The 13,675-nt window shown below is 34.2% G+C and overlaps 2 protein-coding genes across 3 annotated transcripts in view; one reads left to right on the plus strand and one right to left on the minus strand.

The window, feature by feature from the left end:
- Hat1 (histone acetyltransferase 1) overlaps nt 1–6,970 on the plus strand; it is a 46,044-nt gene extending 39,074 nt beyond the window's left edge. For both annotated transcript variants that reach the window (XM_015479316.2, XM_015479317.2), the window contains exons 9-11: nt 896–1,047; nt 3,769–3,885; nt 6,531–6,970. In XM_015479316.2, coding sequence (XP_015334802.1) covers nt 896–1,047; nt 3,769–3,885; nt 6,531–6,698 — 437 coding nt within the window. In that variant the 3' untranslated portion in view covers nt 6,699–6,970. The remainder of the gene's footprint in view (nt 1–895; nt 1,048–3,768; nt 3,886–6,530) is intronic.
- LOC107136651 (calcium-binding mitochondrial carrier protein Aralar1) overlaps nt 1–13,675 on the minus strand; it is a 224,861-nt gene that overhangs the window by 117,801 nt on the left and 93,385 nt on the right. The window lies entirely within an intron of this gene.

Consider the following 13,675-nt stretch of genomic DNA (forward strand, 5'->3'; position numbering starts at 1 on the left):
TTCCTTCCTTCCTTCCTTCCTTCCTTCCTTCCTTCCTTCCTTCCTTCCTTCCGCTGAGGATCGAATCCAGTGCCTCACAAAGGCAAGGCAGGTGCTCTACCACTGAGCCCCAGCCCCTGTAACATTTTTAAAAATTGCAACACTTCTCCTGGTCATAGAATGAAGATATAGAGAAGTGAGGTCATCTTCCCAAAGTACTACACGTATGAATGATGGAACTGGGATTCACCCTTATATTTTCTGTGTAGTATTCTTTCTACCCATCATGCTCCATTAGTGTCCACTACTTAATCTAATGTAAATATAACATAGATTAACATAAAAGAAGATATACAGAAGCAGTGAAGACAGGATCAGTAGGATGTCCTCATATCCTCATTGTATACTTTAAATCAAAAAGCTTTGCTTTTGTAAAGGGAAGTTTTTTTTTTCCTTTGTTTTTTTTTTAAATTAGGTAAAAGAAATGTAGCAGTCTCCAAAGGTTATTGGATTAAAGTAAGGAAGTTAACATTAGTTCAGAACCATTACCTATTAAAAAATTTGCTTGTATTTTTATAGTTGCTCATCCAAACTTGAATCTCTCATTTATACAGATGTATTAATTGGAGTTAAAACTACCAATAAAATACCAGTCAAAAAGATGGTATTTGAAATTAGTAGTTCTCATTTCACAAATAATATAAATGTCTTTGCAAAGGAGCACACCTATAATTTTATTTGGCAAAGACAACAAATCTGTTGTTTTGAGTTATAAGAAACCATTCACATTGTAACTTTTGCATATGTACTTTTCTTTTAAGTATATTTGCTTTTCTAGTTTAGTTTGGGTATTGAGATTTTAAATGATAAGGAATTATGTTGGGTAAGGAAATGTTATTCTACTTTATTTCTTTAGCGGAAGATCCATCCAAAAGCTATGTGAAATTAAGAGACTTTGTGCTTGTGAAGCTTTGTCAAGATTTGCCCTGTTTTTCCCGGGAAAAATTAATGCAAGGATTCAATGAAGAGATGGCAATGGAAGCACAACAGAAGTTCAAAATCAATAAGGTATTTTTATTGTGTAGGAGGAAAACATTTAGAATTTGAAGTTTTTTAAGTACATCATTTAAGCAAAATGTTATAAGGATATTAAGAATGCGTGTGTGGGAAGTAGCAATGAGAGTAAAAGCACTGAAGCTAACCTGGATTCAAACCTAGATTTACCACTAATTCTGTGACTTTGGACAATTGAGTTTACTACCTTTTGCCTCAATTTCCTTATTAATAGAATAGGAAGATAATAAATTTAATGGCTATCCTAAGTATAATAAGAACAAAAATGGATAGAAGCATCTTATTTTTGCTCTTTAAAAACATGTCTGTAAACTGTAAAGTAATTATACTCCTGAAGACAGTATTGGTGGGAAGAGGGGCTGAGTAAAACATATAACTTTCCTTTTATGTACTTCTACATATTTGTTTAAATTTTAAAGTAGTAAATATCTTAAGGTAGGTATAGAAAAAATAAGGTAGTTAAGAAAATGCAGTTTATTACATTTATTTAAACAAAGGAATCAGGGTGTTTCATGGGAAGGATGACATTCAATCTAAATCCCTTGAGAGTGGGTAGAATCTGAATCCAAGTTAAAAGGATGTGGGATGGAGAGTATTCCAATAATAAAGACTAATTAATCTTTATTAATAATAATAATTATTAATTTATTATTTATAATTAATTATTATAATTATCATTGTAATAATTATTTATTATGATTAATTCAATTAAAAGTATGTGGGATGGAGAGTATTCCAATAATAAAGACTAATCATTTGATACTGAGGACTACCCCTTCTATGGCTTCTAAAGCTCTATAGTTCCTGGCTTTCCACCTACTGTTCTCATCGTCTTTCTTGGAGTACTTTCACTGGCTTCCACTCTTTTGTATGACCCTTTAATGTAGTTCTTCCTCAGAGCTTTTTATCCTTATTTCTTCTCTTCTCCTTAAAATTCTACCCGAGCAATTTCACCTAATAAATAACCGGTCAAGATTTTCCTTCAAAACTGTATAACCAAGAGGTTGCTGGGTCACCGTCAACAACTTGATTTGAACTGAAACTTTCAATCTTTTGCATTAAAACACTTTAATGGTTTCCTGGCTTTAAGGTAAAAGACACATATTAGGAAGTAATTCATGTCTCCAGACCACATTAAACTTGTATTAATGAGAATTTGATAGCTCATATGAATACATTTTTTAAAAACTGTGCTTTAAAACAATGGAGTGCTGGGCACAGTGTTACAGCCTATAATCCCAGTAGCTCGGGAGGCTGAGGCAGGAGCATCATAAGTTCAAAGCCAGCCACGGCAAAAGTGAGGCGCTAAGCAACTCAGTGAGACCCTAAATAAAATACAAAGTGACTCTCTAAATAAAATACACAATAGATCTGGGGATGTGGCTCAGGGGTTGAGTGCCCCTGAGTTCAATCCACAGTATCCTGCTCCCAAAATCATCATCTGAACCTTGCCTACCTTGATAGCTTCAGCTTCATACCACTTTCCCACATGCTCTGGCTTTATTGAACTTCTTGCCATTTCCCATTTATGCCACATCTTTCTTTTTTCTGAATCTCTTTACATAAGCTGTTCCTTTTATCAGTAATACCCTCTTTCTCCATTTGCTCAGCCAGATAGTGGTCATTTTTTTCAGATTCAACTTATGTGTCATTTCTAAAAAGTTCAAACATCATCTTTCCAAACTACCATAGCCTACCTCCCCACCAAAATCAATACATGAATGAAAAAACAGAAAAATGATGCTAATTCTTTGGCTTTACTGGTATCATAACTTCCTTATTTCTCCTGATATTTCTTTGGTCACTTTTCTCTGTGTTCTCTGTGTCTCCTCTTAACACTCTGAATGCTTACCTCAGGTGATCTTAACCAACCTTATGGTTTTAACTCTTACCTATGTACTGATACTGCTTAAATACTCAGCTTTAGACCAGAATTTATGTTTTGCTATCTCCCAAATCTCCTTTGGGCTGTGGAAATTTTTCACTTCACCCTCCTACCAGTTATTCCTCATATATATCTAGAGTCCTGTCCCCTTAGTATGTGTACTTCTGCTGTCCTAGTTCATGCCCTCAACAATTTTTTTGCCTGACTTAATAGCTTTTTAAATTGGTCTCTGTGCTCTTATTTTTGCTATCATTTCTGTGCAGCTAAATGATTTGTTAAAACTCAAATTTGTGAATATCATTTATGTTCCCATTTTAAATCTAGTATATTACAGTCCAACTCTTTATATATGTCTCCATCCTCACTATATCCCTACTCCTTGCTTCAGTGTCAAGCTGCTCTGTTTTATGTGCACACACATACACACAGCACCCTCCCTATTCTAGAATGATATTCTCCCTTTAAGATTCAGTTCAGGACTAGGGGTGTTGCTTAGTGGTAGAGCACTTGTCTAGCATGTCCAAGGCCCTGGATTCCATCCTTAGCACTGTACAAAAATAAAGATACAGCTCAGGTTTTATTTTTTACTCATTCAGGAATTCTCTTCTAACATTTGTTACCATAATACACTATGCACATTTCTGTCATTAAATTAACCCAAACCTTAATCATTTGTGTTACCTAGTAGACTTCAATCTCTTCAAGGACATTGCTTTTCCTCTGGTATCTAGCACTTTCTTGCCATGTCAATTATAAAATATATCCTGTGTTCTTTTGGGAAACTCACTGATTTAATTTGAAAATTCACATTTTTCTTGTTTCATTTTTAGCAACACACTAGACGGGTTTATGAGATTCTTCGATTGCTGGTAACTGACATGAGTGATGCTGAACAATACAGAAGCTATAGGCTGGATATTAAAAGAAGACTAATTAGCCCATATAAGGTAGGACTTCAGGTCTTAGACATTATACTCTTATCACTATTTAAAACAGAAGAAAAGCTAGCAAGTGCCAGTATTTGGGAGAGCCCAAATCACTTTGCTAAATTAACTTTTACAAAAGTGAAAAATATCATTCTCATTATAGAAAAAATCTCACTCATCTTAAGGATAATCTAACATGGTTAGTTTTTTTTTTCCTTTCATTTGTATGTATCTTTTAAAAATCTGCATGCCCTTATTCTTTTCTAATAATTTATCTTGTTTTTTCCAATTTTCTTGTTTCATTTGTCAAATGTATGTTCTTTTTCGGTTTTATTTTTTAACATTCTTCTTAGCTTTTTTTTCCCAATTACCTTTTCTCTGTCCATATTTTCCTTCATAATGCAAAAATCTTCCTAAGTCAGGTTTGGGCCTTATCATTTGGCCATTTTTAGGAATGGATGAAGCTAAATGTTTTTACATAAATAAGTTTATATTAATCGTATTAATATAAATAAGTGGTATTATATAACTAATGTAATGGTAATATAATTAAAGATTGTATTAACATAAATTTATATTTATCTTCATTAATTAAATATTGTCAACTGCCCTCATCTATGTAAGAATTAAGTTTTTGTTTTGGGGGAAGAGAATTACTCTGAAGATCATGCAGTGTCCCAAGCCATTTCAGTCTTAAGGAATTCTATTTTTCAGTATTCATTTACCAGTATACAGTATCTCATATTCAACTCTATGAAATAGATATTAGATGGAAGAAAAAGGGGAAACAGAAGTTAAATAATTTGCCTAATTTCATAGAGCCTAGTGAGCTGAGAAGGCAGGATTCAAATCTTAACAGATATATATGTATACACACACATATATGCAAAGTGGAATATGTCTAGTTTAAGGAATACTAAATGAAACAAATACAATTTAAACCCAGATCAACATTTTTTTGGTAGTGTCAGAAAACTTACAAAAAAAGGCCTATCTCCAGTACTTTCTTGTACCTTGTGTTAGAAATGTTTGTGTGATTATAAATTTAGCTTAAAGTGACAAACAGGACACATTTGCCTAGTATTCCAAGGTTATTAGGGTCCTCTTTAAGAGACATTATTATTATTTTTTAAATATTTTGTTTTAGTTGTAGTTGGACGCAATACCTTTTATTTTTATGTGGTGCTGAGAGTCGAACCTAGTGCCCCACACATGCTAGGGGAGCGCTGTATGCTGAGCCACAACCCCAGCCCCATATATATTAATTTTTAAGAAGGAAGGGTTTATGGCATTGTTTTTTGGGATTTTTGTTTGTTTTTATTGTCTTTGGGATGGGGCAGTACTGGGGGTAGAACCCAGGAGCATTCTACCACCAAGCTACACCTCCACCCCTTTTTACTTTTTGAAACAGGTTCTCACTAAATTGCCAAGGCTCACCTCGAACTTGGGCTCCTCCTGCCTCCCCCTCCCAAGTTGCTGGGGTATTACAGGCCTATGCCCAGCTTATTGTCTTTTTAAAGACAAAACTCAGACTTCCAAATGGACTGTTAGGGTTTGAATCTGCCTTCTGAGTTCACTGGCTGTATGAGCTTAGGTAAATTATTTAACTCCTCTTGCCCTTTTTTTCTCCACCACATATCTAGTTCATAGAGTTTGTGAGTCAATATATGTGGATTCCCATCTCTAATATCAACTCTTTATTATATGCTCTAATAAAAGTGAATTGGCATGATAATTAGGACAGTTTATCAAAAAATGAAGTTTTGTATATTGCAGTATTGCCACTTAACTATGAATCTTTGATTTATTCTTCATTTCCCCAAATATCCAGTGCTTTCTCCTCTGCATTCACCCTGTCTCTCCATCTCCACTGCTGCTGACTTGATTTAGGCTTTCATTACCTCTGGCTTGAACTACTGCAGGAGCTGCTTAGTCTTTTAGTCCCATCCCATCTATCCTAAATGTCACTGACAGTATTAATCTGACACAGTGTCCTGCATAAAATTGTTAACCAGCTTCCTACTGCAAACTCCTCAGTATAGTGACATCCTTAATAAAATGGATAGAAAATTTACCTTTCTGAAACTTTTTCAACAGTATCTTAAAATTAGTATGTCCATAAATACATTTCTGTGTAAGGGAACCTAGGAATAGGAATAGTGGCAGGAAAATGCCAGATTGTTATTTTAAGTTAATGTTATTAATGATTATATAGTGAAATAAAGAATTATTGCACTTAATATCAGTTGCTTCTTCAAAAATGTACTTTATTAAAAGACTATTTTATTGGCCAGAGGTTTTGTTATGCTTTGTTGGTGCTGGGGATAGAATCCATAGCCTCATGCTAGGCAAGTGTTCCACCACTGAGTTACCTTCTCAGCCTTGACCAGAGTTGTTTATCATGTTTTCGAGGAGGCTACTAGTCATATATTTATATTTACTAATTATCTAACACAAATACCAGGTTTTCCTAAGTCTTTTTTAAAGAGTTTGCAATTCCTGGTTAATTTTATGTTTAAGTAAGCTCCCTTAAGAAGAAAATTATGGGACAAGTTTGGACATTATCTCCTTACTACTCCTATTTTTAACATCTTTGAAGATTTAGTATTGTATGAAGAAATATATCTACTTTCTATTTCTAACAAGTAATTGTGTTTGTTGCTTAGAAAAAACAAAGAGATCTTGCTAAAATGAAAAAATGTCTCAGACCAGAAGAACTGACAAACCAGATGAACCAAATAGAAATAAGCATGCAACATGAACAGCTGGAAGAAAGCTTTCAGGAACTAGTGGAAGATTACCGACGTGTTATTGAACGACTTGCTCAAGAGTAAAGATTATACTACTCTGTACAGGAAGCCTGCAAATTTCTGTACATTGTGCTGTGGAAAACCTGATGGTTAATTTTCAAATATTGTAACATTTTACTTACATTAAAAGTTATGTATGTTATCTTTAGTTGAATATTTTCTTCTGGAGAGATTGTATATTTTAAAATACTGTCTAGAGTTTATGAGCATATATTGCATTAAAAAAAGATATAGCTTCTGAAATACTATGGTTGCTTTCTTCTTAACCAGTATAATAAATGCTTAGTTGTGATATATTAATGTGTGATGACTTTTAAATACTTAAGATTAACTTTTTTAATCCTGTTTAAAACCTTAGCTTTTAAGCTTTTTTGTTATCATTATTCCCACACTTTCCTTCTAAGATTTTAACTTCTGACATCTTTAAAACACATTTCTTGCCTGGCACGGTGGTGCATGCCTATAATCCCAGCAGCCTGGGAGGCTGAGGCAGGAGGATCTCCAGTTCAAAGCCAGCCTCAGCAATTTAGCAAGGGCCTAAGCAACTTGGCAAGACCCTGTCTCAAAATAAATAAAATAAAAAGAGCTGGAGATGTGGCTCAGTGGTTAAGTGCCTCTGGGTTTAATCCCTGGTTCAAAAACAAAACACACTTCTCTAAGGTCATCATAATAATCTTTTCTAAGTAGGAGATGGGTGTGGTATAGGTTTGTTTTAAAATCCTACCAGACTGGGGCTCAGCAGTAGAGCCGCTTCGTACCTGCAAGACCCTGGGTTCAATCCTCAGCACAACATAAAAATAAATAAGTGAAATAAAGGTAAAAATAAATGAATAAATAAATTCCTGTCTACATTAACTGCTTGTTTGGTAGGCAGGTAAGAGGAAACTAGATATGCCTGAAGCCTAAATGATTGGCATCAAATATTAATTGAAGATAATTTAGAAGTTAGCATATAAGCCATTTTATAAATTATGTAAGATAATTAGAAATCATTTTATAAAAATTTATATGCCATATGTAAAATAAGATGTGTATCTGTTACGATTTACTATAAGTTTAGCAAGGAGTTGAAGTACAAGAAGAAATAAACCAAAGTAATGATAAGTTATTTAATATAGTCTTATTTCTAATGAAGTTTAAATAAATTAATTGCTTGATCCAGAGTCGTGAAGTAAAAGCTTGAGATGTTTATAATGTGTGCCTGTAAGCTAGTAACATTATTATATAATGCTAAAAACAGGATGTAAGTTAAGCTTTATTTTTAAATAAAGTTGATTTGTTTAATGCTTGGGGCAAAGTCCCTATTTGGACAAGCACTATCTTGTCTTTAGATCAACTTTCCATTAGTAAATCTGTCAATGATAAGAGACACAAAAGTAACTAGTAGCCTTGGGACACAAAATAGCTGTGTCCAATAGCATACAAACAGCACAAAGCTGTCTCCTTAAAGTGAGGGAGCAGTAAAAGTTTCGTATCATCTCATCTTAGAAGGCTGCATGTAGATAAAACTTGATTTCTGAGAGATCTTATATACAAACACACACAGTTTGCTACTAATGGAATGAAGTAGTTCAGTTAAAATCCTTTCTGATGCCATAAAAGCAATTTGCTTTCCATCTAAATTTGCTAATAATTCACAATTTATAGTTACAAATGACCTCTGAAGAAAGAAAAATCAGTACATCAAAACAAATTCTCTTTCAAGATACTTTTACTGTCTAGAAACCAGAAAAGGTTGAAATAACACCAAAAGCCCTAGTCCTCTCCTTTTTAAAAAGTAATGTTCCTATATTCAGTTCATGGATAAAGATCTGATCTAACATTAATCTTTGGGACTTGAAAGCTGTACCTTCATTTGGAGTTAGAATGATAAAAGTCTTAATATTTAGATGTGTACCTTACAGGGAAATATGAGGATAAATATATAGAATCATACATGAAACCCAACACAGCCAGCCAGTAGTCACTTGCCCCCACTAGTCTTGGCCCTTACATCATTTACTATCCATATATGCACCGATTGTATTATTACCTTTGTCACTGCCCTTCTTTTTCTTCCATCCTTAATTTGTCTTTTCCCTGTCCTCCACAAATTACATTTTTTTCTACATGTAATATATTTCCTTCCAAGCATTAGGTTTTTTTTTTTTTTTTTTAATCTGTAAAAATGAGATTATACTAGAATGATCTCCAGGCTCCTCCTTGTTCTAAGGTCTTGCCTAATCTCACCCTCAGGCCTCTGAATATAAGTGTGATATGTCTAAAAATGCAGTTTTCTAAATTACTTGTGAAAAAAGTACTATAAAGTCCCAAATTTTCTCCAGGTTGCAAGGGATCTAGTTTGTTTTACCAGTGCCTTGTCTTTCTGAAGAGTTCCCTGATCTTGATTGAGAATTATTAGAATCATAGACCTTCTATGTCAACTAATTTAATTCTTAATATTCATTCTTAAGTTCTTAGAATTTGAAAGCCTATTTAACAATATTAAATACTGATTTAACAAGTAGCCATAATTATTCCTTCTAAATGAAATTATTTTTACATTTGTACATTATGTGTGAATATACACTGAGTTTAGCAGTAATTTGTTTGCCTGTGGGGTACTGGGGATCAAACCCACAGCCTAAGTGATCCGTCACTGAACTGTATCCCCTGTTTTTAAAAGTTTTTCTTTATGATTCTTACAAACGTAAAGTATTTTGTGTTAATGTAGCCAAGTTAAGTCTTTTAACTGGGTTGGGTTTTTTTTTTCCTATTTTAGATAATATCAAATGAATTCATATCTTTACATATGTATATTTTATATCTGTTAAATCATTTCTTTAAGACAAATTCCCAGGAGATGCAGTTACTGAGTCAAAGGGTAGGAATATCTCTATGGCTCAATTATACAAACACATCATATTTTCCAGAAAGGTTGGTAAAACACCAGATAGGAACCCATATGCTGATTTTAACAATTTCAATGGTATGGAATGTTGACCTTGTTTCAGTAGATATAAAATCTCAAATTTACATTTTTTTTACTTACTGAGAAGACTAAATATTTTTTCATCTTTTGTGTGATAAATTATCCATTAGATTTTTTTTTGAAAATTTATTTTTTGCAGTTGATCTATGCTCTCAATTTATAGATTGACAATAGATCCAAAGGTTAAGTAAGGTCACATTATGAGTTAGTGGCGAAGCCAGAACTGCACACTAGACTCCTGAACACAACCTTTTCATCTTCCATCAAATATGCCAACTGACTCTTAAGCATGGTAGTCCACGATGCTCTTCCTAAGAGTTATATGTCTTTCAGACATATATTCATAAGTGAGATCAGAGGTGTATATGTGTGTATGTATATATCGTACATATATATAGAGAGAGTCATGTATATATGGTAACCTAGCATGCACATTGTTGTCATTTTTTTTTTTTAATTTGGTACCAAGGATTTAACTTAGGGGCACTGAACCACATTCCTAGCCCTTATTTACTTTTCAGACAGGGTCTCACTAAGTTGCATATGGCCTTGCTAAGGCTGGCCTTGAAATTGCAATCCTCCTGCCTCAAGTTCCCAAATCACTGGGATTACAGGCATGCACCACCACACCTGGCATAATTTGTTTTTTTTTTAAGCAAATGTCTTGGCTATTATTAGAGCTAACTGTTTTAATAGCTGCATGTATTCTGTTGTATGACATTCCATAAGTTACTCCATCAGTAACTTATTCAGGTTGTTTCCAAAGCTTTTCATTACAAAGAAATGCAATACATATTCTTGAATGTGTACTGTCCATACATGTGCAAGTATACATATATATCCAAGTTCTAGAAATCATGGACTTTAATCGCATAGTGACTATACTGCTTTACAACAGTTAAAATTATTATTTTTTCTTTATTTTTATATGGTGCTGAGGATTAAATCCAGTGCTTCACAGGTGCTAGGCAAGTACTCTATCACTGAGCCACAACTCCAGCCCTACAACAGTTAAAATTATTAACATGAACTAAGGTTACAGAAATATGATACTGTGACAATCCAGAATCACCTCTTTATGTAAACAAAAGTATACTGGACATCTCCATCTATCTCCTTTCATGGCTACAGATTTGAATTGTCTTAAGTACATGGTGACATGAATGTCTAGGCTTATGCATATAATTTTGTATATTCCTTTACTCTTGCTTATCTCTTCTCAAAACTTAGCATTCATAAAAATTGCTCTAATATCAAGCCATGGGTGGTGGCATACACCTGTTAATTCCATCTACTTGGGTGGCTGAAGCAGAAGGATTCCAAGTCTTGAGAGCAGTCTAGGCAACTTAGATCCTGTCTCCAAATAAAATTTTAAAAGGGTGGAGATGTATCTCAGTGGTAGAATACTTCCCTAGCATGTGTAAGTCTGTGGGTTCAATCCCAGTACCATAACAAATAATTAATAGATAGCTAATTTTGACTAGAATCTCATATATAAACTATCATCAAGTGTGAAAGCAAAATAAAGGAACCTAAGAAATCAGAAAAATTACTTTATACTCTTTCTGATATTACCTGTAGATGTATTGTAGCAACATGAAAGTAAAATCAAAGCATGTAAGATGGGGAGTACATCAATGGCTCAGTGGTAAAACACTTGCCTACCATGAAGAAGGCCCTGGGTTTGATCTCCAGCAACACACACACACACACACACACACACATACTTACACTCACAAATGAATCTCAGTCCAATAAAATGACAGGATGGCAACTGAACAACATATTTAAGAAAGAAACTGTTCCAAATTGGAACAGGAAAATTATGCACTCAAGAAAAAATGTCTGTACAAGAAGGAGTCCAAATATAATATCTATAGTTGGTATGGCTTTGAGCCAATTCAAATATAATATCTATAATTGGCATGGCTTTGAGCCAACTCAAATATAATATCTACAGTTAGCCTGGCTTTGAGCAGTAACTAGAAAACAAAACAGTTCAAAGTGGTTGAGTCTGGAGTCAGATGAAGAAACGATAGAATGGGAGACCTACTTTTCATTCCAAACCTTGTAATAATTGTATAGGGTTTTTTAAAGTATATACGAGTTACTTTTATTTAAAACTTTTAAGTAATATATTGTAAGCAATTGAAGTGCCATATGATGCCAAATTTGAAAACCAAAACTAGTCAGGTATGGTGGCACATGCCCATAATCCCAGGTACTTGGGAAGCTGTGGCAGGAGGATTGCAAGGTTGAGGCTAGACTGGGCAATTTAGCAAGATCCTCTCTCAAAATATAAAAAGGGCTGTAAATGTAGTTCAGTGGTATAGCACCCTGGGTTCAATTGCCAGTATCACAAAACACACACACACACACACACAACCACAAAGATGTTTTAAAGTTTACCTGAAGCAGGCAAATAGATCCTTTAGACAAGATAGTGCAATAAGATTATGCTATACCTGACTTGCATAAATAAAGCAGAATTCGCCAAAAGTTTTTATTTAGATAGTTAAGAGCTTTCTTAATATTATACTAATAATAATAAAAAGCAATACCCAATCATTTTTTGCAAATTAATTATCAAAGGAATCATAGTTTACTATGCACTCCATTTGGTAAAGGACTAAAGAGGGAAATTTGCTACCAAAAAAACTCTTTCATTTTTGACATTTGGTTCTATGAGTCAATAGTCACTAAATGCACAACCAAAGCTCTGAAAATGAACATAATTTGGGGGGCTTTTCATGAACACTGTGGAGAAATTTTTTTTAAAGTATAGTTTGCCATCACTTATGAATATCTGATGAGCTATTGCTGTAAGGCTTGATAATGAATGCCTTACAGATGTAAAAAAAAAAAAAAATTAAATCTTAAATTTGGGCTAGGGATATAGCTCAGTTGGTAGAGTGCTTGCTTCACATGGACAAGGCCCTGGGTTCCATCCCCCAGCACAACCACCCAAAACCAAACCAAACAAACCAAACCTTAAATTTTACCAGAATGTACACAGGTTAGAAAAGGGATGAGTCTTCCCTCCAACTTTTCTGGGCCTCACTGTCTTTTATCTTAGAAGGGGTAGGGTTAGAACTGGTTTAGGTGATTTTTAAAGCCATTTCCAGTTCTTCAATTGTATTCTTCATCTTAATAAAAAATTAGTTGGAGATGTGCTGTGGTTAGACTCTCAGTTCACCTGGATAGTTTTTAAAAATGTTTAATTAGTCATTTTGGCAGGTGAATCTGCAGAATTCTTGGGCTGTCCGTGTTTGCCTGCTCTCTGAATCCCCTATTGTGAAGGCCAAGTGGAGGCCACAGTGAGGCTTGTTTGCTGTCTGTTGCTACAGCAGCTGCTGCTTCTCTTCCTTTATGTTTTACCAAGTGAAAGAAAATGCAGTGGTGTTTTTGAGTGCTTCAGATGTGAAGAATGCACTCCAAACAGGTTATTCTCTGGGTTAAAGTGGATGGGGTGAGCACATTGGTGCTCAGCTAAATGGGAAGAGAGGTCACAGCAGCATCTGCCCTCTTGTTTACTTTGATAGTTTCAGTCTTGAATATAGAATCTATGGAGTGAGAGGCAAGCAGAAAATGTTTAAAAATGCACTACTGCTTAGTTTCTCAGCCAGTTTGGGGAGTGAAGGTGGAGAGTGGGAGGGGAGAAGGGCACACAGCTAGTTTTTTCTTTATTAAATCCCTTCTAATTTCACAATCTCCATTTTGGAGATTCTTACTGAAGTCTTTTGTGTAACTGTTAACTGACCAAGGAGAACTGTTTCATGCTTACTAAGAAGGAAATATCAAAATCACAAAAAAAATTTCAACCTTTGATATTAATGGTCAAACTGTTCTCCATAGGAACTAGCCTCATACTGTTCTACAGGACCATACATTTTAAATCAAATACATTAAGAATTTAACAGCAAACATATAATCATAAATCTAGTGAAATAATAAATTAAGATGAAAAAAAAGATGATGATAACCAGAAATGTATCATCACTTCAAAAGGGAAAAGAATAGAAACAAACAA

The sequence above is a fragment of the Marmota marmota genome, unplaced genomic scaffold (assembly GCF_001458135.2).
Source record: "Marmota marmota marmota unplaced genomic scaffold, marMar, whole genome shotgun sequence".
NCBI classification, from domain to species: Eukaryota; Metazoa; Chordata; class Mammalia; order Rodentia; family Sciuridae; genus Marmota; species Marmota marmota.